Source organism: Lygodium microphyllum, chromosome 9 (assembly GCF_053477565.2).
Source record: "Lygodium microphyllum isolate KBCC chromosome 9, Lygodium_microphyllum_v1.1.10, whole genome shotgun sequence".
NCBI classification, from domain to species: domain Eukaryota; kingdom Viridiplantae; phylum Streptophyta; class Polypodiopsida; order Schizaeales; family Lygodiaceae; genus Lygodium; species Lygodium microphyllum.
Window position 1 is genome coordinate 123369665 of NC_141143.1, and position 24391 is coordinate 123394055.

General features: G+C 37.5%; 2 protein-coding genes across 9 annotated transcripts in view; both read right to left on the reverse strand.

Annotated features, from left to right (window-relative positions):
- The window catches only part of LOC148031530 (pentatricopeptide repeat-containing protein At3g09040, mitochondrial-like), a 30359-nt gene extending 22043 nt beyond the window's left edge, over positions 1-8316 (reverse strand). For 3 of the 8 annotated variants that reach the window (XM_087685066.1, XM_087685071.1, XM_087685064.1), the window contains exons 1-2: positions 7982-8214; positions 7730-7872 (exon numbers count right to left, since the gene is read on the reverse strand). The gene's annotated coding sequence lies outside the window, so the exon portion shown is untranslated. The other 5 variants (XM_087685065.1, XM_087685067.1, XM_087685070.1 and 2 more) reach the window with 5 other exon arrangements.
- A 1400-nt stretch (positions 8317-9716) lies between these two features.
- On the reverse strand, positions 9717-14894 carry LOC148031531 (uncharacterized). The gene has a single exon (XM_087685583.1). It carries the CDS (start codon positions 14892-14894, stop codon positions 9717-9719), a length of 5178 nt encoding a protein of 1725 aa, XP_087541709.1.
- Positions 14895-24391: the final 9497 nt, after the last annotated feature.

Genomic DNA, 24391 nt, shown 5'->3' on the forward strand with positions numbered 1-24391 from the left:
ATTGGTAACTCCTAAAAGTCCCAGAATTGCTGTCTATGACAACAATGGCTTGATTCTTACTACTCTAGCCTCTAAAAGGTCCTTCATAGCAAAAAACTCAGACCAATAGCCTATTCTCTCTCTTTTCCTCAACCTAAATGAATTGAATCTCTCTCTCCAACCTCCAAAACGTTTTTTTAGTCTTGTATGGGCAAAAAGTGATAGCCTTCTAAATCCATTTTCCAGCATTATCCAAATATTTAATTAATTTTCATAATTAAATAATTCTAAAAATTAAATTTATCCCTTTTAACCTTGCCCAAAATTAAATATGCCCATCCATTTTTAAATTAGCTAGGCCATTTGCAGCTTAAAGTGGTCCCCAATCTCTATTGACCCTTAGACTAGCATTAATTAATTAATTAATGCTCGTCCCCAGTGTCACCACTGACACTAATTGGCCTGATTTCAATTAACCAATAAAACCCAATCGGTATAACTTATCACAACTTTTGCATTTGACACCCATTGTATCCTCAAGGTTCTTGGCGTGTTACTATGGAATATCTGCCATGTGCATCACATGTGCTTAACCAAACTTGCACATTTGATTAATAACTTAATCAAATGTTATTAACAAGATTAAAGCATCTCAAGAATTCACATCCCCTTGATAGATCTCCCCCTTGAAATCCGTACAATCGTCCTCCATTGCATTGCATTGTGCCAAAGGAAAAGCATACTGCACTGGAATTTCCATAAGGCAGCACAGTCACAACATTGCACGCTGTTGTCCAACCATGTTACATGCCCAAAACCTTGCTAAAATTTTCCAACTAAGCATAAACAATCCAAAACTATTGTTAGAAACCCATTGGATACATCCATAACTCATGTTTCTCAATGTTCTAACTTCAGAACCATAGTAAAGCATATTTTCAGCATAAACCATGGCTGAAACTATCAATAGCATTTACTAACATGCTATTGTCCAAGGAACGAGTTGTAAATCATTGAAAACTAAGCATAAACTCATAATTTGCTGATCTAAGAACTGATCACAAACTATTGCATATGTAACCTCAAACTGATCACAAACTCATTGTGAAAACTAACCAAAAATCAATGCAAAAACTGATGCAAAACTAATCCCAAAAGTGACCATAAATGGTTCTCAAAAGGATAAAAAACTCAGTTGAAACTAATCAAATTTTTTGTCTCAAAATTGAGGCAAATTTCATAACAAATTGATCCTAAGCTTATATAAAAGTATAGTTCTAGTGCCTAGATGAAATTCGTACTCATCTGCATACATCTCACAGTGACTAGTATACCAAGTAGTGACCTCATGGTAAACATATTGTCAGCACAATACCTTGGATGCATGTTAGATATATCCGAGATCCACTACATACGAGAGCTGTCCATAACTGGCGGAGTGGAAGTGCTACCTCCCCCTTAAGCATCAAGCAATACTCCAAACCTTTGCTCTGCTGAATCTGACTCAGTCCGAACTAAAGTCGGCTCTGACTAAAAGACATCTAGGTAAAGCTATAACAACTGAGGATGGTCTACCATGTCATCCTCTTCTATCCATTTGGTATCCATTGGTGAATAATTCTAAAATTTCACCAAGTATCTCCTAGAAACTTTACCTTTGACCTTTCTTTTTTTATGTGCCAAAATCTATTTGAGTACCAAAATCTCATCCAGCTCCTCAACCTCAAGCTGAATTTCAACAGACATATCCTCTAGCACATCACCATGAAAAGGCCTCAACAAACTGACATGAAAGGTATTGTGTATCCGCCAATGTGGAGATAATTTTAGCCGATATGCCACATTGTTGATCTTCTCCAACACTTGAAAGGGCCCATAGTATCTCATACTCAACTTTGGATATAGTCTTTCTCTTCCTTTCATCTTTTTTAGCCTTGCCTTTTCAAAACATAGCAATACATAACCACCCTCTCCGAACTGCAAAGCACATCTATGACGATCAACTGCTCTCTTTTGCTTTTCCTGTGATCTTTGAAGTACATACTTTATATTTGCATAGGCTGCATCCAAGTTTTCCACATAGCGGTTAGCCTCAAAGATCTTATCCTAGTTTGCAAGACACGTGGTACCTTCTTGCTAGCCTCAACCACCTCAAATGAAGCTTTTCCAGTGGAACTATGCACTGTGTTGTTATAAGCAAACTTAACCAAGGGCAAATATTGCTCTCATTATATCTTATGGTCTGAAACACAACATCTCAAAAGATCTAATACTGTGGCATTTGCTTCCTCAGACTAACCATCTCTCTGCAAATGATGAAAGAATGATGAGAATTTTAGAATAGTATCCATATTCTCAAACAACCCCTTTTCAAGTAAACTAGTCATCCGAGGGTCTTGATTACTAACAATCGACTCTGGCATACCATGATACTTAAAGATATGTTGCAAAAACAATCGTGCCATATGATCAACCTTTAATTTCTTCCTCACTGAAATGAAATGGACTTGCTTGCTAAATTTGCAAATGATAGTCTATATCCCATCATTTCCTATAGGTATCCTAGGAAGCTCAAGAATAAAATCCATTGCAATGCTCTAACAAGGCCTATCTAGAATATGCAAGGTTTACAACAAACCTGGCATCTTTTGCCTATCATGCTTTACCTTTTGATATACGATACATATCCTAACAAACTATTCTACATCATGCCTCAAAGCTAACCAATAAAAGAAATGCTCTATTGTCTTGACCATGGCATTAATACCTCTGTGTCCTATATACGGAGGAGTATGACTTTCAGTGATAACTCTAGGCCTTAATTGCTTTGTGACACAATCGTCCATGTATTATAAAAAATCCATCTCTTAAAATCAGCCTCCAACAATGCATGAATTACAGCCACAAGCTCTTACTGATAGACTTGCAAATTCTTTTATACACTATAGAGAATTCGGCTCTTGTAAGCCACAATTTGACCATCCTGCATAAGAATAATCCCAATGTTGTTACCACATGCATCCCCTAAACTAGAATGACATTCTTAGATCGAGCAACACAAGCACAGGATCTGAAGTCGTATTTTCCTTTAACTTTTCAAATGTTGAAATTTCCATTGCTATCTATCTAAATGATACATCCTTATTTTGCAAAGCATGCAATGGAGATGCAATTTCATTAAACCCATGTGCATATTTTCTATAGTAAGAACATAAACCCAAGAAGCTACACATCTCATGCACATTTCTCAAAGGTAGCCATGACCGTATTACCTTAACCTTTGCACAATCTATGCGAATACCATCAGCCGATACAATATGCCCAAAAAGTAGATTTCATGTAAAAAGAATTCACTTTCCTTGTCATTGATAACCAATCTATGCTCACGCAATTCATTGAACACAATGCCCAAGTGTCATCTATACTCTATCTCGTTTCTTGAATAGATAATCATGTCATTAAAGAAAGTGTCTACAAATCCTCTATGTGGCCTGAAAATGTGATCCATTATCCAATTGAAAGTGGCATGAGCATTCATAAGCCCAAAAGACATGATAAGAAACTCATATAGCCCAAAAGATGTTCTGAAAGGCTGTGTGAAAGACATCCTCTAGTCTAATGCGTATTTAATAATTCAGATTTGTTGAATATGACTGCCCAAAGCAATCTACCCATAACATCATTGATTCAAGAAATCGGAAAGTGATTCTTTATCGTGATCTTGTTCAGGGCACGATAATCAAAGCACATACACCATGAATCATCATTTTTCTATACCAAAAGAATTGGAGAACAAAAAGGAGACGAGCTGAGTTGAATCGGCCCTTTTTTCTAACAACTCATTTACCTATCTTATAATCTCCTCTTGCTAGGCTGCACTGACTCTGTCAGGTGGCTTAGTAGGTGGGCTACTTCTAGGGATGAGATCTATGCCATGATCTTCTTGCCTTTTAGCAGTAGCTGCCCTCGAAGTGACTGAGAGAAGTAATCAACATACATTTTCAAAAATAATATGCGCTTGTTCTCTAACTTGGATATATTCCCAACATTCTCACTATCATCTTTATCCTTAGTAAAAACCAAGTATGCTAAAAAATGATTTTTCATTACTTTCAAAATGACAAATGCAAATACAACGGAGACAGATTCACCTTTCAACTTTACATCAAGTGTAAGTGCCTTTTCTTAATGTTGAATAGTGATCTCTTTTGCACGAGAATCATTGTATGCATACGGTGACGCCATGGCATACCGAGCAATATATCACAACCCTCAAGTGGAGCAATAAATAACTCATCACTGTCCACATATCATTGTATATGCAACTGAAGCTTTTTAATGAGTGGTGTGACATGCTCTACATGGCCTTTACATGCCATTCCAACTCTCCCCATGGGTCCCATCTCATCCTCTCTGATGTCTAGACGTGGATTGCCATGTCAACAGAGATGAGGTTGGCTTGTGCACCATTACATGGATGAGTTTGCATAGTCTACAAATTGACAGATTTACCCCCTATGATTATAGCTTAGATTGCCCTACACTCAAGTTTAGCCAATCAAAACTGCACCATGTGATTAGAGCAAACATCTTGAGACTAGATACAATGAGGACTTGAATTAGTTCGGGTTCCCCACATGGCACAAGGATGGCACATTGTCAAAGTCATTTCATTCAACTCTTTGAGGATAGTTTCGTCGCCCAACCCAAGATATGTGAATACTTAGCTAACACACAAATTACATGTTGTTATTGGGTAAATTCATATCTTAACGGATTGAAACACAAAGATGTAAGGGTATGGACACAAAGGACCGCATGTGCCAACTTTGTAATAGAGAGCCAAAGAGAGAGAAGTACACAAATTACATGTTGTTATTGGGTAAATTCATATCTTAACGGATTGAAACACAAAGATGTAAGGGTATGGACACAAAGGACCGCATGTGCCAACTTTGTAATAGAGAGCCAAAGAGAGAGGAGTGTTTTATTTGTCAATAGATACCATTGTCTGTTTCAAGAGGGTTTTGGCCCTCTGCGACAAACAATGCAATTTGAGAATCAAAGGTATTTGTCCATTTAGAGTTTTAAAAGTGTAAATCTGTTATTCTACAATATAGGAGCCCTACAACCAAGTCCCAAACAGATGGTTCTTACTGACTTTTTTACTACCACAAAATTAAGCCCACTGGATCAGCCATCACTACTAACAAACAGCCAATAGGAGTTACATTATAGAGGAACTTCATCTTTAGGGGATATCTCCTTGGATAAATAATTAGTACTTGGTCAAGCGAGACATCCATGTTTACCCGAGAGGAGATCCAAACACCCTTATCATGAACAAACAAATTAGAGCTATCATTGAGTACCACTGGAGGTAGATACCAAGACACCTCGGTGACACACATAGCTACATTTCCACATGAGGGAGATAATTTGTTAAGGAAAACAGCATTTCTATAATTTTTCTTTATTTGGTATTATCATTTATATATGTACCACAAACCAATTCTTACATTGAATATCACCTAGCATCTAGTCTCATAGGTATGTCTTTTACCCTTTTTTTAAGACTAGAGATACACTTCATTGTATATATTGGTGTGGTCATGAGACCTCATTGGCCTTTCAACAGAGACGTTAATATACTCTCTTCTTTTTCCTAAATTAATATGCTCTCTCTCTCTCTCTCTCTCTCTCTCTCTCTCTCTCTCTCTCAGTAATCCATGCTAAGTTTCTTGGCATTCTTCTTCAATTTGCTATTGTTTTCTCTCTTTGAACCATGAAGAATGCATTTGCAATACCTATGGGAGTCAAGGCAGAAACCATTCTTCTTCTCTTGGCATAGAGAATCAACAAGGAAGCTCCATGACTCCATACCCAACACAAATTGCTACTAGCTTTAACCTAATTCTCATCAAACAAGTTATTACAACACTATAGGCTTGCATCCTCTCTTCTTCTTTAAGATCTTGAGCTTTATGCATTTTCTCAACTAATCTATCACAAAGAAAGTGATCTTCTCACAATTTTGTCACAAGAAATCCCTTTATTTTTGAGAAAAATAGAGTGAGATTTCCATGGAAACTATGTAGATAAGTTTGTTTAAAAGCTTGTTTCATAAATTTGAGCTTAAAGCTGGCTGTGTTTTCTATGGTTTCGATAGGCTAAAGTCTATGGTTGGATGTTTGAACAGTCTAGAGTCAGTTTGAGTCCAATGATGAAGGTGACAAAGTGCTTGTACACTTGGAAAGTCCTAGGGTTAATTGGAGTTAATCAACAAGGGTGACAAGATCCTTAAGCATTTGTAGAGATCAATTGTGTTGAACAAAACTGCTAGGAAACCAGCCTATGTAACTATTTCAGAGCAATTCTTCATTGTAGTCCTTTATGCATGTATACATGTCATTGGACAGCTTGCATGGTAGTACTTTAGTACATGGTTACTATACAAATAGTGTAGATGGTGGTTTGACTATTGTTGAACACTCAATTGCTAGATTCCTGCTCTCTTTTTTATTTTTTCATCATTGGAAGCATCTTTGAAAAATTTCGTCAAAATAATAGAAAAATTAGGGAAATGCAAGGCAAGATCAAATGGAATGCATAAGCTAAGGATTAGAGCGATTGCCCTTCGATTTACGACACAAACTGAATACTTATTCACTATGGCAGTTATGCACATCTCAAGTACTAGTCTGAATTTTCTCAATTTGGATGTAGATTATGTGCATCAAGGTCAAGGCAGAGCATTGGGATTCACAAGTGAACAAGGTTGAGGCATCATACGATAGATCACATCAATTTAAAACTGAGATTTACATGTATTACATATTGTTTGCAATGCATAATGCATAACAATGTAGGACCAAGTTTGCACCCCCCATGTCACGTTTGCAAGTCAAATGGATTGAGGATAACATATATTCATATGCACTACACTTGTTAGAGTGTAAATGGACGGATTTATCAACATTTGGTCAAGATTGATAAGAGGAACTGAGGACACAACATCAAAGACAAGTCTCAGCTAATTCAAGACCAAGATACATGGGTACCACTAGCATTGAGAAAGTGTTGGTTAGTAATAGCAGGTAACCTGTAATTCAGGTAAGCTTTGAATAATGATGATGGAATACTATAAGGAGCACCAACCTTTGGGGCATATCATGTGTCATCTACCATGAAGAGAACATTCATGGCATGTATGGACATTTAACAATCAAAATGGGCATTAACTGCTTTCTAGTTCACAAGAAGATATATGAATATGGAAATAAGGCCAGCAGCGTTCACTGAAGTGAAGGATAGGATAAGCCATGTACCACCAAGTATGGTTGGGTGCCCATTTAATTGGCAAGGACCAAGTATGAGTGGTCCAAATCCTAGCACAAATGGAATGGCCGAAAACGGCAATAGTGACTGATGGTAATGGTGGGTGTGCAATTGCCATGTGGCAACCAGTCAACCAACAGGACAGCTCCTGATCCAACTGACCTGATCCAACTCACGAGGTTTGCGAGGAGGTTGGCTGCTGGGGCAGACCAAAAAGCAGTCAACTTTGCCATGCAAAAGACTCTCCTTTGTATTCCCCTCTTGTATTCCAGCCTCTTGTACTTATTGTCTCACTCGTGTGCTTGCATCTCAGCATACAAAACCGCTGCCTGGCACTGCCCCCTGCACTGGCAACATCAATTACATGGCTATTCTCTTTACCTCTCAAGTCCTTGCAGTCACCGTCATTCACCTGTATGGCCTTGATGGTCTCTTTAATTGAGGGTAGTGAACAGGGACCTTGCATAGCTGACGCCAATTCTTCTGGATGCGCTGTCAATTGCCCCCAGCCCTCACGTGCTGTACAAAGCACACCTCATTTGCATACGCAGAGCTCTGTGTAGTTGCATGGTTAGATGCGCTCACCATAGCCAGCAAGCTCAAAGTTATTTGAGCAATGAACTATGTACTAGTAATAACAGCTATCATGTTAGGAAATGCAAACCTTATCGAGGCTATGGAATATGCCAGAGAATGTACGTAAGGGAGCCAGGGAGCCGATAGAGGATGTTTTACGAAATAGACATCCTGTATCCTGGGAATATCATCGCACGCGAAATCCGAAGAAAAAACGAGGAAGAATAGGCCACCATGAGAGCTCGATTCCTGACGCACTGCATGCGACAAATTCGTCTACAGATCTGAATCGAACATAATCAAAGAGACTATCGCCGAGAAGAGTACCTGGGACATGTCCGTGGAGGGATTCGTGGGATTGGTTTAAAATCCTGTTTAAAAATTAAAATGCTGTAGATTCGTCTAAAAATAAAGGTTTTTGCGCTCTCCTTCCATTGGTGTCCCCTTGCAAGGACCACTAGGCCACCTCACGGTGATTGATGAAAATGTTCACTAATATCAATACTAGGCGCTCCGCGCCTAGACTCAGCCCGGCGCTTCGCGCCGGGGTGTGAAGCACAAATGTTTAATTTATTCACACATTCTTCCACTTAGTCATGAATCAAGTAGTCTTGCAATTTTTAAACCTCATTAAAAAATCTAATAATTCCACACAATAACATTGATTATCCAAACCGTAATAGTTGGAAAACATAATTGAAGCAAAAGTGATTTTTAAATATCACTGAAAGAATTCCAACTATAACAACATGTAAATGGAAAAGAGTATAAAATGTTTTCAAAAAAATTAGTTGTACTGTAGAAAATCAACTATCAAAAAGAAAGCTTTCTCTTCTTAGATGAATTATCAATCGTGGATCTAGCACGGGGAACATATGTGGGCGAAGCTATGACACGCCCCGCCGCAGATTGTGCTGCAACATCTAAAAACGAAAAAAAAAAACTTTAAAAATAAGGATATTAAATTTATAAAGCAAAATATTAATTAATGAAAATGGTAAGTATTACCTGGAGACGTGATATGATTGGCTCTCACATTAGTAGAGCAGTCGGCGGAATTTGGATGAAATTGATGCAAAGTTACAAAACATGATAAATCTTTAAACTCCCATTTACTCCAGTCATTCGGTATGTATCTAGTATGGGACCGAGATATGAAGTACTCAACATCTGTTTGTCTAACATAGTAGCATTGGATCCATCCAAAATATAAAATTTCTACAAACAAAGGAGTGTTTCCATTAGTAAATCCATCATTGGGTAATCTTTCGATCACCCTAGCCAAAGTTCTCCGGATAATAGCATCCGTAGCAATAGTTCGCAATGCTTCTTGAAGTCTCATTTGATAAGGAGAGGCGCGATAATATTCAAATACTGTTTGGGCCATCTATCAATAAAAATTAGAAAACATAAAAATATATGATTAAAAAATAATAAATACACTTTGATGATATTGCACAAAAAGTTTAATGCAAATATAATATGATAGAAAGATGAAATAACTTTTATGGTAGAAATAATTTTAACACAATGTTCTCATATAGTAAAACAAACATACGTCCAACTTCACATAAAATCATGAATATCTATGCATACATGAGAGAGATGATTAAAACATTAAAGTATTAAATCATAGAAAATAAGTCAAACTTGCTTTTCATCGACGAAGAACGCACTACTGAAAAAGAACATAAAAAAGCACAACACTACATTTTATAGATATGTGAACAAAGAAGAAAAAAATGCGTTGATTGTATTAAAACAAAAACATTATGCAAATATAATATGAGAGAACAAACATTACACTTTTGAAAAAATAGAGGTTACAATACTTTCTGTAAAACTTCATTATATACAATATTGATTGTACCATTTACCATGTTCTCTTTCTCATTAATCAAGACTTTCAATCTATCCGGAGACTTTACTCTGGAGAAAGCAACATAGAGTTGACCATGAGTAAAGACTGGGGTTTTTAGATATATTCCCAAACATGATAACGTTTGGCCTTGAGATTTGTTGATTGTCATTGCAAACGCCAAACGGACTGGGAATTGCAAGCGTTTCATTGAGAAAGGAAGTTCCAGTGTAGTTGGGATGAAAGTTATCCTCGGGATAAAAACTCTGTCACCAATATTGGTCCCCGTAATTATCTCTGCATCAATGACCTTGTTATTGAAAGCCTTGCATACCAGCCTAGTACCATTGCATAAACCTTTAGAAGGATTCAAGTTCCTGAGCAATATTATTGGAGCATTTACTTTGAGCAGCAAGATATGAGGAGGAATACCTCCACCGAGGTCAAGGGAATTTAGATATTCCACAGAATAGAGGAATGAGTTCTCCTCGGTTCTATCCACAGAATCAGCACTGTAGTATTGTTTAACCTCTCCCGGCATCAGCTGCAATGCATGATTGTTTATCATTTCCACATCATTGTTTCGAGGTGCAAGAATGGCACGTCCACTAAAGAACGTTTTGTAATCAATTACACAATTCATTTCACAATAGACAAAATTGATCAAGTCTTGCATAGATCCTCCCTTCAACAACAATGCAGGTGGAATTTGCAATATATTATTAGTATGTGTTAAATTTTTTCCATCTCCAATGTCTTGCAACCTTGCAACAAACTGACCCTCATCTGATGCGACCCGCATATTCTGTGTAAGTTTCAAAACATTGAAATATTGCCACAAATTGGAACAACATATAGCAGCACCGACAATATCCTCACGGGTACCCTTTGGTACAACAGGCAATATTTGCCTAAAATCTCCACCTAGTAGAATAACTTTACCACCAAATGGCATATCACACTGCATTATATCCTTTAAAGTTCTGTCAAGTGCCTCAAAGGTATTACGATGCAACATAGGAGCTTCATCCCACAAAATAAGACTTGCCTCTTTTAACAGTGCTGCAAGATGACTTTGAACAGGTATATTGCATGTAGAATTATTATCTACCTGTAATGGAATTTTGAACTTTGAATGGGCAGTACGACCATGTGGCAAAAGCAATGCAACAACACCAGAGGATGCTGTAGCTATTGCAATGCGACCTTGACTGCGAAGCTTTGCAAGCAAACATTTGTATAGGAATGTTTTTCCAGAACCGCCTGGGCCATCTAAGAAGAATGGTTTACCCAAACCACTATCAATGGCATTCATTATTGCCATAAAACAATTTCTTTGTCCATCATTCAACAAAGCTTGCATTGTTAAGAATGTATTCTCTTGTTCTACTTTATCATATAGTTGTTCATCAAGGATCAAAGGATTTGTATATTCTTGCATTGTCACCTCAGGCAATCCATGATACTCTGCCAAATTGCGACCATGTTGATCTAAAAGTTTTTGAATATGCATCAATGCATGATTATTGGCCTCATCTTGCATATCAACATTTCGCCTATTTTGCAAGGAGAGTTGATGTTTTATATCCTCTGTCAACGGACCTAAGAACTCTTCCCATAGAGCCCCAGGTCGGGCAGGCGAACAAAACACCAAGATGGATGCAAACAAATTTCTTAATTGAGCACCGGTTTGCATCAATGCAGCTTCACGCAAACACATTTGCCATTCATCATCTGTTTCCAACATTCCTTTTGCAATGCAAGCCTCCTTAAAAGTTGAATATACCACATTATCAACCGTACGCAATGCCTCAAATGATGTGCAACCCTTGCATACAGTGAGTAGTAGCCGCAAATAGTATTTTTCTCCACACATAGGTGAAACAAAGTAGATTCGACCACATGTGTTTCCTTGCTTTCTCTTTGTCCACATTTTTTTGCGTGCATTCCAAACCCAAAACATTGGAAAGTCTTGATAGAGAACTGTGTTAGCATCAGGGTGCAAACGATTGCATGTAAACCATTCTGTGAGAGTTGTTTTTTGAGCATTTTCATTTTGCACCACATCACGTATGTTATCAGAGTCACGAAAGGAAACAGTATTCTCTCCAGGTAAATGTATTTGCAATCGTTGAATATCGGGTTTCTCATCATGAAGTTTGAATTCAAATATTCGCCAACATGCTTCTGAAGCCGAAATATATCGTGCATCTAAGTACCTCTCAATCTCATCAATATTTTGTGCATCAATATTTTCTGCGACAATATCATTGGAACCGGACCCACGCGTACTTGTAAACCGAATGGTTGCTCGATCATGGCCCTTATATACATATTTATACAAATATTTGACAGCTGCAATTGTCGAGCAAACCTCAACATTTATGTGAGCACTATACTTGGAACTCAAATAAGGATTGTAAGGCACTATCCATCGATTATCCAAGAGGTTACCATTAGCATTATGAGTTTTTCCATCCTCTCGACGTCTGTATAAAGGATAACCAGATTTATCAACTGTAGTTATATGTATAAACTTTTTTGGATAATCCTTTATACACTTTCCGTCCACCATGCAAGCACTTCTTGGATTGAACTCACCACACGGACCATGTATGTTACATTTAGTAATAATTCGATACAAATCCGAAAACCTTTCCTTATCAGGCAGCTCAGCGCACACCAATCTATCATAATGACGTGCTTCTAGTGGCTTAAAGCGTGGTTCTAATATCAAGAGCGTATGTGAATGAGGTAAGCCTCTCTTTTGGAATTCTATGACGGACACATATCCAGCAACTTTACCAAACAACTCCTTTTTCACTATCGACTGCATCATGTCCTTATGTTTCAAATGAAAAACTCTAGCAGTTAAATCAGGTCGATCATGTGCACTTTGACCAGGCAACAAAGCTTCTGTAATTTCAGACCACTTAGGATTGCATGTCATGGTGATAAACAAATCAGGTTTACCTTTGCTACGTACAATTGCCATAGCATCTTGATACAATTGGTACATGAATCTTGGTCCACCTGTAAAGCTAGATGGCAATACTATTCTCCTGCCCACACCAATCCCAATGATATTAGCATCAACTGCATCCGAACCATTGACCATATCAGCCAATCCCCTATACATTTCAACTCGCAATGTTGCTTGATTATGACGACACCAAGCCAATCTACATTGCTCAATGCTACAATAAGCATCGACAATGTATTGTTGTAGCAAGCGACCACCTCTTAAAAGACATGCATTAGTATCATCTCGAATCTGAAGTCGAAAAGCATAATATTGCATTTGAGTGACACAATCTTTATTTGCAAGATTATTGGCATGCACATGAGCATCAATAAATGCATATGGAACTTTAGTATGCCATCCATCCTCTCCATTTGGAAAAAGAAGAACATATAACAGTGGCATATATGCCTTGTGCAAGTTAGAAATATAAATCAAATGGCCTTGTCGTGTGCGAACTTGAATGCTACGATGATCAAGTGTATCATCATCACCTTGTCCAGGCATGATCGCAGCAACCTCACTTGCAGTGGGAACTGAATATCGTCTAGACGTGGATCGATTTTGAAAAATGGACATTCTTATTTCTACTGATGGATTGCGTTGCAAGCTTGCACCAACTGCTATAAAGGCCTGTGCGTACGCATTGTGATCATGCATCATTTGTTGAAGCTCTTGTAGTAAGTCTGGCAAAAGCCCAGGTAAAACCCCCATGCGATTCAATAACTCATGATCAGTGTCATAAATGTAAAGTTGTGCAAACTTTGGCATTTGTTGTACATCCTCACTTGGCAATAGGGAACCCATCCGGTGATATATTGATCCATGAACTCGAAAAGTATAACCATTTCCATTTTGAGGCAAAAGCTCATCAATTTTTGCACCCATTGAAACAAAAGCCAATGCGCTATTATAAGCACGTATATTTTTTTTGAACTCTCTGCTTTGTGGATGTGTGCCATCAAGCAAATTACACAGAGGTTGTGGTGGTTGCTGTAGAGGTGGCAAAATTACTTTCCCTTCTCTACAGCAATGCTTTCCAATCGAAGTTGTACGCATTGTTTTAGTTTCATCATGCCACAACTTAGCCATGCAATGGTGACAAACCTTGCAAAGGGTACCAATTGCATGCAAATTTGGTTTTTGGAAGAGCAAAATTGCTACTGATGGATGAATATCCAAATTAGGTGGCATGTCATGGAGAATTGAACAAAAACCACCATTTTGAGGTAGAAATATAGGAGCTTGAATATTGTACTGGTCATGTAGCATCTCAGTACTTGCATCTGCATGATGGATAGCTTCATTCTCTTCTTGAATAAGGCGAGGCAATTGAACATCTAAGGACAGTAATGGTGCGCCAGGCATTTGAGCACTTATATCAATTTTATTTGTTGTAATGCGATGCAATTGTTGTAATTGCGTTCTTGCTCTTGCCCTGTGTCTATGTTCAGCTCTAGTAGCATCAAGCATTTGCCTACAATTTCTTAATCCACCATTTGGATTATTTGTGTTTCCATTTCTTTGTGGACTTATGCTACGTACCCCCACTCCGAAGGGTAGCAATTCATGGTTATCCAACATCTCAACATCTATATTGTGGATAGTTGCATTGTCTCCTTGACGAATAGAAGGTGGTTGAACTTCCAACGGCAACAATGGTGCAACTGGCATTTGGTCACTTGTAGCTTGGATGCTATTGTATCTATCTCTATCTATGGTAGCATGATGTAGTTGTTGCAATTCTGTTCCAACTATTGCCATGTGCATACGTTCAGCTCTCGTAACATTAAGCATTTGCCTACGCACACTCAAGCCACCATTAGGATTGTATTGTCGAGTTGCGGTAGACATCTGAACCTCAAAGGATACCAAATCATGAGCAACAGAGCAAGATGCAGCGCGAAATTGATTCGTTTGATATAGCTGATTTGGGATACCGACATCCATATAGTTTCCATTTGCATGATGTTGTTCATACATATCTCTTGCATGGTCACGAACATGTAATTCAGTCCTAACTCTTGCAACGTGCCTACGTTTATGTCTAGTAATTTTGAGCATTTCTCTACGTGCACGTAATACACGATCTCTAGGCACAGAACGTGTTGCAAGTACCATTGTCGAGAAAAACCTGAGATAAAAAGAAAAATGTACTTTGATATTAGTAATCGCATACTTTTATGTCCTATGCGTACTAAATTTTATGTCCTAGGGAAGACTTTAGCAAAGATTTTCCTTCAAGATAAATTTATTCTAAACACTATTTCAATATAAAATTTGAAGATTATAACATCACATAAGCAACAATATAATCTTACATGTGCAAGAATATAAATTGAAAGAGCATATTATGTCATTATCCTGGGGCATACAAAAGTCCAAATGACATGAAAATTCTCAAACCCAACAATAGAATGACATATCTATCGGAGGATCCGACAAAAGGTTATTGAAATCGCTTGATATGCTAAGAGCACTATGCATTGGATGATGAACTCATGCGACGATTCAATAGGTTCAACATTGCAGAGAACCTATTGAGGCAAACTTTCAGAGATGTGACATGCACATCGAGGCAAATGCTCTCAGGTGCAAGCACGCTTGCATTCCTTTGAGCCAGTAATTCACACACTCCATCCTCTATACGATTATTGCTCTTAGCAAGGTCTCACAACTTTTCTGCATGGTCTTCCAAAGAACACCCTGGCCAGTGCTTGCGAACCAACTCATAGATTTCTCCTATATAGCCCTTTATTTCATCTATCTCGTCTTGCAACATTATCCCATCAGCCAAGCCTCCTTCATATTTTTCTGCCAGGATTTTTTCGATTCTTTGAAGGCGATCACCAAACTTTTGACAGAAGGAGTTTGAAGCTCTTTGACGTTTGTTTAAACTCTTGATTTGCTTCTCAATTGCATCTAACCGATGCAGGATCTTTAGGGATACAACGGAAGTGTTGTGTCCTTTGACACGTTTGAGGGCACGCCGTACTGACTTCCTCCTAGCCATGTCTTTGGCTTTACGCACATTCATTCGTGCATTGGGAGTACACAAAACAATGTCTGGTACATGGACATTGTTTCTTGCATCAGATGTTTCAGCATGCTCCATACTGCCATGGTTACACAAAGTATTAAGAGATCACACACACACACACATACACACACACGCACACGGAGAATATATTTAAAAAGTAATTGAATACTTTCATGACGTAGGCGCACCAAAGTATTACAATATTTATGCATAAATGAGAGAGACACAATGAGACTATGTCGAGAAAATATCTAACACATCTTTTTCTCCACATCAAAGCATAAATATCCATACACACGAGGGACATCATAAAATCATTAAACTATTAAAGTATTCAAGCATTGATTATAACTTAAATGAACAAAATATTAATTAAAATATTATTAGCACAAATCTTTAGTTATGAATGATGCATTTGCTATTTTAACTTTGACCTATTTAAGAAAGTTATAGAAATGGCTACCATTACACAAAACGACTCACCTAGAAAATGAGACTTAGAGCTATACTTTATTGTTTGTAAGCTATCAAAAATAGCTTTTAGAAGGAACCTAAAGAATGTGACCTAGAGCCATGCATTGAATATGTGAGAAATCATATGTGGACTTTATAGAATAGCTTCAAATTGTGGGACTCTTCTTTCCAAAAATATTTTATTGAGCCTACTAAACTTTGGATTCCTAAGTTCAATTTGGAAAGAAAAAGTCATAGCACTTGATCAATATTAACCACTAAAATCATCCTTACGATGTAAAGATAAGATAGAGAATTTGAAACCACGCAAGCCTTTATAGAGAATTTGAAACCACGCAAGCCTTTACCCAAAGTAAAGTTTGGGTCTTGCACACGGGCTAAAATGCCTATTATTTGGAAAAAAAAAGTCATAGCACTTGATCAATATTAACCACGCAAGCATTTTTCACATGGGGGTTTGGGTCTTGCACATGGGCTAAAAGGCCTATTATACATTCCATTCAACTGTAATGTAGCACAAATCTTTAGTTATGAAAGATGCATTTGCTACCATTACACAAAAGGACTCATCAAGGAGATTGATTAAAGTATTAAAGCATTGATTACAACTTAAATGAAGAAAATATTAATTAAAATATTATTAGCACATATATACATATGAATACATACTATTAACACAAACATAACAATGTTATCACACATTTTTAATACTAAAACACATACACACATTAATTAATCAAACACATACACACTATTGAGCCTACTAAACTTTGGATTCCTAAGTTCAATTTGGAAAAAAAAAGTCATAGCACTTGATCAATATTAACCACTAAAATCATCCTTATGATGTAAAGATAAGATAGAGAATTTGAAACCACGCAAGCCTTTATAGAGAATTTGAAACCACGCAAGCCTTTACCCAAAGTAAAAAGTTTGGCTCTATTTCTTTTTTAGGAGCATGCATTGTGAACTTAAATTTATCCAATCTATCTTAGTATCTCATGACAACATGCATTGAAAGGGAAGGTGAGTATGTACACCTACGTGTGTGTGTGTGTGTGTGTGTGTGTGTGTGTGTGTGTGTGTGTGTGTGTGTGTGTGTGCGCGCGCGCGCTATGGAGGTTGAGCTGAGTATGGATGTAACTAACCTAACTCCTATCTTATATGGCACTCAAATGATGACTCCATACTTCTATTACATTATAATGTACGGATCTACCTAACCTAACCCCTACCCTATGTGGCACTCAAACAATGACTCCAAACCTAGAATATTTTTTTAATGTATGATGTAGCTAACCTAACTCCAATCTTATGCGGCACTCGAACAATGCCTCTACACATAAAAACTTTTCCTCCCAGATTGTGGTAGTGGCTCTAATGTGCAGAATCTAACTATGAACTATCCCTTTGCTGCAAGATAGTGCTTTTTTTGTGAAAAGCATACCCTATTCTTGGAGAATATGAAGCATAAATAATATATTTACCCAAAGCAAAGTTTGGCTCTATTTCTTTTTTAGGAGCATGCATTGTGAACTTAAATTTATCAATCTATCTTAGTATCTCATGACAACATGCATTGAAAGGGAAGGTGAGTATGTACACCTACGTGTGTGTGTGTGTGTGTGTGTGTGTGTGTGTGTGTGTGTGTGTGTGTGTGTGTGTGTAGCATCTAACTTGTTTTAAAACATTATTATAGACCCTTGAATAGCAATCTATGTGGCACTCCAAATGGCAACAACTCCAAATCTTTCTTAAATTATAATGTTTGGATGTACCTAACCACACACACACAGAGAGCTTAACTTTATCCTCTCCATTATCGTCATGATCATAGCAATCAACCCTATTGTTACTGAATGAATTATATGCAGGGATTATATGGAGCTTAAACATTGTTCATGTGTCATTATAACCGAGTCTATTAGTCCCCTCATCCATAGAAATCTCAGCTTTCATTTCGTGCAACATTTCACTTTCTTAATCTAGGTCTTCTCTATTTCTCACAATCTCGATAGTTTCTAAATAACACATCCCATAACTTGCATAACTTGCATATAACATATTAAGTATCCGTATTATCATCATCATCTCCCTGGAGATTTAATCACGATCTTTTTAGCATCTTATCATAATCCTATACACTACAAATCCTTATTTTTCATCTCCAAATTTTATCTTTGTTACAACATTAATCCAATAGTACCCATATTGCGTATCACTATCTTGCCCCTGTTCAATCATTCTAACCACCACTTTTAATTCAAAATTTGTCCATCATACCAAGCAACGCTAAAGAACTATCGATGGTGACTCCAAATCTTCCTTAAATTATAATGTTTGGATCTACCTAACATGATGACTCCATACCTCTATTGCATTATAATGTATGGATGTAACTAACCTAACTCCTACCTTATGTGGCACATGTAACTAACCTAACTCCTATCTTATATGGCACTCAAATGATGACTCCATACCTCTATTACATTATAATGTATGGATGTAACTAACCTAACTCCTACCCTATGTGGCACATGTAACTAACCTAACTCCTATCTTATATGGCACTCAAATGATGACTCCATACCTCTATTACAATCTAGGTCTTCTCTACCTAACCTAACCCCTATCCTATGTGGCACTCAAACAATGACGATTCGTACATTATAATGTACGAATCTACCTAACTAACTCCTATCTTATGCGGCACTCAAACAGTCCAATAGGAAGATAGTGATTGCATAGAAGCTAATTTAAGTAGAGGCGTATATGAGATTTACTATTATCATAAGGCTATCCAAAGCCTTGATTCTTACGTGAGGCAAAATATTACAATCTAGGTCTTCTCTACCTAACCTAACCCCTATCCTATGTGGCACTCAAACAATGACGATTCGTACATTATAATGTACGAATCTACCTAACTAACTCCTATCTTATGCGGCACTCAAACAGTCCAATAGGAAGATAGTGATTGCATAGAAGCTAATTTAAGTAGAGGCGTATATGAGATTTACTATTATCATAAGGCTATCCAAAGCCTTGATTCTTACGTGAGGCAAAACATTCAAGAAATAGTGCTATGGTTTTCTTAAGAGAAAGTGGTTTATTTGAAACAAATGAGTTTCTAAAGGATCCAGACGTTAGCATTGATACGTTTTGATCTGATTTTTCTTTGAAGTGAAGAGATGAATCTTTAAACCAAGGAACTAACTTGCCAACTGATGCAAAGAAAAACAATTAGTTAGGCCTAAGCTTGCTTTAATGAGATAGATGGGCGGATAACACCCCATGAGACTTGCTACTGATGTCAAGTGATTAACCTATCTAACTACAAAATTGGGAGAAAATGACATATTTGGGATAATGGGATACCTACAGCAGTTGCTCACTGAAGTCGCTCCCAGCAGTTGCAACAGTCGTTCCCAGCAGTTGACCTATAGATAATCATAACTTGACTTATTCCCCCTCAATGATATTTAAGTGCACATGGCAGAGTAAAATGGGATACCTGCAGCAGGCTCCCAGCAGTCGCAACAGTCGCTCCCAGCTCTTCTACACAACTGTCACTCCCAGAAGCAGCAGCTCTTTATATAGAGCTGGCTGGCCGCTGCTGCCAGTACTGCCACGCTGCACGCAGCTCGAGCAAACGCAGGTCGAGGAGGCACAGGAGGGGGCGGCGACGCCACGCAGGCTGAGGACGTCGAGGAGCTGCCGAGGAAGTCGAGGAGCCTACGCGGCCCGAGGAGGAGACCCCCGCGATTTGCGCGAGGGCCGACGCCCGTCCGACCGACGCCCGCGATTCGGGCGAGCGAGGGGTGCCCGACGCGTGGCACCCCCGCGTCTCTGCAAACGGGGGGGTCGGGGGCTGCCACGTGGCAGCAAGCCCCGACCCCTCCTTAATATATAGTAGAGACTAACCAGCATGGTTGGCAATGCCCCCTGCCTCGCTTCGCCCAATCTCTACCATCGCAACATCCACGGGGCTACGTCTCTCTCGCTTCACATTTTGATCGGCAACTGTCTTTCCTCAAGGAATGTCATTTTCGAAGGTGATCCACGCACAAAAGTACACAAACTTCGACCTTTAATATTTAGATATAAAAGCAATGCACAAATTTGCAAGATGAGGAATAGTACACCTTTGAGCAAAAAGTTTCTCGATGCTCTGTCTAAACAAAGTGCAAAGACTACATTGTAGACCACTGGAAGGCAAGTACATTGGCAAATATAGATGGATGGAACAATGCAAAGCTAAAAGTAGAATTGAACAATAGTACCAAAAGCGAAATCTAGTTGAGGTTTGCAGAAAGCACAACAAAATTGCCCTTTTTAATTTAAAAACTATTAAAAAAAATCCCCACAAAATGGCATTCATTTGTCAAATGACCATAGCAACATCCATAACATTGTGTAATGGTGATGATTGCATGTGTATTTTACATAGATGATTGCAAGTATTGATGTCTCTACAAACTTCCGTTTTCATGAAACAAACATGCAAATCACTTTTTAGCAGGGGAATTGCATGAGTAGAGAAACAAATGAAACCAGAAATATAAATTCAGTCACTTGAATCGGAAAAAGATACATGAATCTATGTTCAACTAAACACAATAACACCAAGGCATAATTGATGCACCCTGACCAAGCATGAAATATCCATGAACTTATAATGCTTCCAACATCGTGGGATGGGCAAAAAATGTTTTTTCAATTGAGAATGCTTTCAATTGGGCAAAAACATAAAAACATTGGATATAGGAGCTATCTTACAACTCTACAAACGCAGGATTGGAGGATCTGTGTATGGGAGAGTTGGTAGCCACTCATCAATGCAAGCAAGGCTCCTGTGTATAATGGGACCTGACAACACATATATGAAATTCTCCTGGAGACGTAGTTGAGTTTTTAATGCAAGGTAATATTTATAGATAAGGGTAGACATTTAAAGAAGGCAAGGAAAAAAGGAAAGATTTTGAATATACTACAAAGTCCAAAACTAGCAAAAGAGGCCAAATTTCTAAAAGTAAACCTTATTCACATATATTAAAAATTTAATCTTATTGCACGTAAAGTTAGATGAAAAAACACATCATACAATGCATTAATGCAAACAACCACATTTTAGTAAGAGACGTGATTGAACTTAACTTCAAATCAAAATGTTATTTGGCAAAGTGAAAAAGAATAAGACGTGTGTGTGTGTGTGTGCGTGTGCGTGTGCATGTGCATGTGTACTGTGAAGATTACCTTAACTCCATAATATAAGCATCAATATTCAGATTACCTTAACTCCATAATATAAACATCATGAATATTGTTGTTACACAAGAAAAAATTTTGAAAAATGAATGAACTAATGCGTGAAACTATTTATGTCAATAATGTATTGAACGTAGTAATAAATAGTATAAGAGATGACATTTGCAATAGCCTATAAAGAGGATCACAGCAAAATGCCAAAGGGTGCATTTGAGAATACATCAAAGAAAGGGTCACAAGTTTGTTAGAGGAACCTATTTCACGCCTCAATTCAAATGGAAACGATGACTCGTCTATCTCAATAATCCATTAAATCTAGCAATAGATATTTTCAATGATGCCATCTCATTTTTCGAAACCAATACCTCCTCAATAGACTCCATGGTACTGGATGACGGTGTCACCATATTTTCTATCCCCATTGGACAATGCCTCTAATTGTTTAGTATGTTGTGCACCAACTACCTTGTTTCAAAAAGTCCCTCCACTACACCTTTCAATTCATAATGTAGCTCACCAACAATGTTGTGGAGGTGGAGATATGCACTTCTCATCTCTCATAGAACATCATGCAAGCACATAGTCTGCATTTGTATTTCCATTGAGAAAGATTGCATCGATTAGCCAACAAAAGTCATTAATTTTTCAACTTTAACTTCAATCTTCTGAAAACTCCAAGATGAAGAAGTACTCATCATCTCCACAATTCTTTGACGCTTTAAAAAGCAAGGGCACACTTCTCATTTCACATCATTTACTAGTCTAGCGTATGCAAGCCCCTCTTGCTTAGTCACAAAATGCTTAGATTTGGAAAACATGAAGATGCAACATTTTCGAACATATCTCTAAACAATACATGACAACCTTACATTGAGAAGGTAAGATGAGCTTTAATTACAAAAAGCTTCATGAAATGCAAACAAAGAATGAAGCAGAACATACCCAATTAAATGGCTTTTTTTCTCACTGCATCTTTGATATTGCACACTTCCATTGAATCCTGAGTGGTTGTGAGCATTGGTTTAGTATTTGCAACATACGTAATAGAGACAGATAATTATCTACACATCATCGCCATGTAGAAGACTAATTGACACCATTATACCTGTCAATCTAATGAGAAGGGCATGAACTTCAAAAAGCTTGTTATAAGAAATTGAAAACTTCAAAATATGCACTAAGTACAAACATATACGATTTTTCATATTCTTATTTCAATTTGGTGGGATTGAATTGAAACAACAAAGAAAGTGGCAAAATTATCTAGCTTTTTGCACACCTCAAGGTACACAATGTTGGTTGTGGTAAGAGAGTTTGCACTTTTGTTTCAACACAACCTTTATGTAATCAGCATATCCCACCTGACTAAAAGCAACATAAAGCTAGACATGGAAAAACACCAGCATCTTCAAATACAAATCCAAGAAGGTTAATGTTTGATCCCAAGACTTATTAACGGTTCACAGCAAAAGCATGCCTAACAAGGATTTGTCTTCTCTGCGTAACAAAGGGCAATCTATAGACATTGGAATAAAGATTATTCCAGGTATGAAGACAATAATACCAATATATAGTTCCAATGATAATCTGCATCTCCAAGACTTTTTAGTGAAATTATTTGCATATCAATCTTGTACCATTGGAAAGGCCTATAGTAGGATTCAAATTTCTCAATAGGATCATTGGTGCATTTTTTTAAAACTCTAAGCAATGTGGTGGAAAACCACCTCCCAAATCAATGGTATCCAAGTACTCACTTGAATAAAAGAATGAATTTGCATTGATCTTAGCTAGAATCAGTGTTGTAATATACATGAGAATCCCCAGGCATTTTACACAAGGCATCAATATTCAATAGATGAACGTCTTTGTTCTTGGAGACCAAAATTGCACATCCTTTGAAAAACAATGCATAATCTCGCTTGCAATGCATGTCCATGTAAACATGTGAGATAAGATTATCCAATTTCCCTTTTTTTTTCTTCATCCAAATTTTTCTTGTAGGATTCCAAACCTAGTGTTGAATGAGCTCCCAATAAAACAATACATTGGCCTCAAGATGTCTTTGATTGCAAACAAAGCATTCTGTCAAAGTTATTCATCATCACATATTGGCATTAGAAACTAATTGTCTTATATCATCACTATCATGGATGGTGATGATATTTTCTCTTAGCAAGTGCACATGCAAATGTATGACATTTGTCTTCTCATTGTGTAATTCATACTCAAAAATCCTCCAACATGCCTCGAATCTTGAAACATATCTAGCATTAAGATACATCTCAACTATCACAAGACCATTTCTAGTATCAGACACATTTCTCCTAGCGGAGTAAAACATTATTGTCACACAATCATGCCCTTTTGAATATGTATTTGTAAAGCTATTTCATAGTAGAAATGGTAAAACATATCTCCACATTAATGTGAGCTTTGTATTCTTTGGATAAATAAGGATTATAAGGCACAACCCAACAATTGTCAAGGTAGGCACTTCTCACCAAAACACACCCTCCATTGTTCCTTCTCATGTAAACTATGTAGCCATGATCATCTTCCACTATGGAGTTTGTATAACTGCATGGATAATGTCACGTACATTTGCTATTCATCATGCAAGGACTTTTAGGTCCAAAATGGCCACACATGCCATGCATGTTGCACCAATAATAGTTTCAAATAGCTTAGAAAAATTTTGTTCTTCTAAAAGCTCGGCACAAACCATTCTATTGTAATGATCAACATCATGTGGCCTTAAAGCATCAAGAAATATCATTTGGAACTCCACTATAATCACAAATACTACAACTTTGCCAAACAAGTTTTTCTTCAC

What these genes read in the sequence shown, in the direction of transcription:
- LOC148031531 (XM_087685583.1), bottom strand. Translation starts at nt 14,894, where the DNA reads ATGGTACTTGCAACACGTTCTGTGCCTAGAGATCGTGTATTACGTGCA.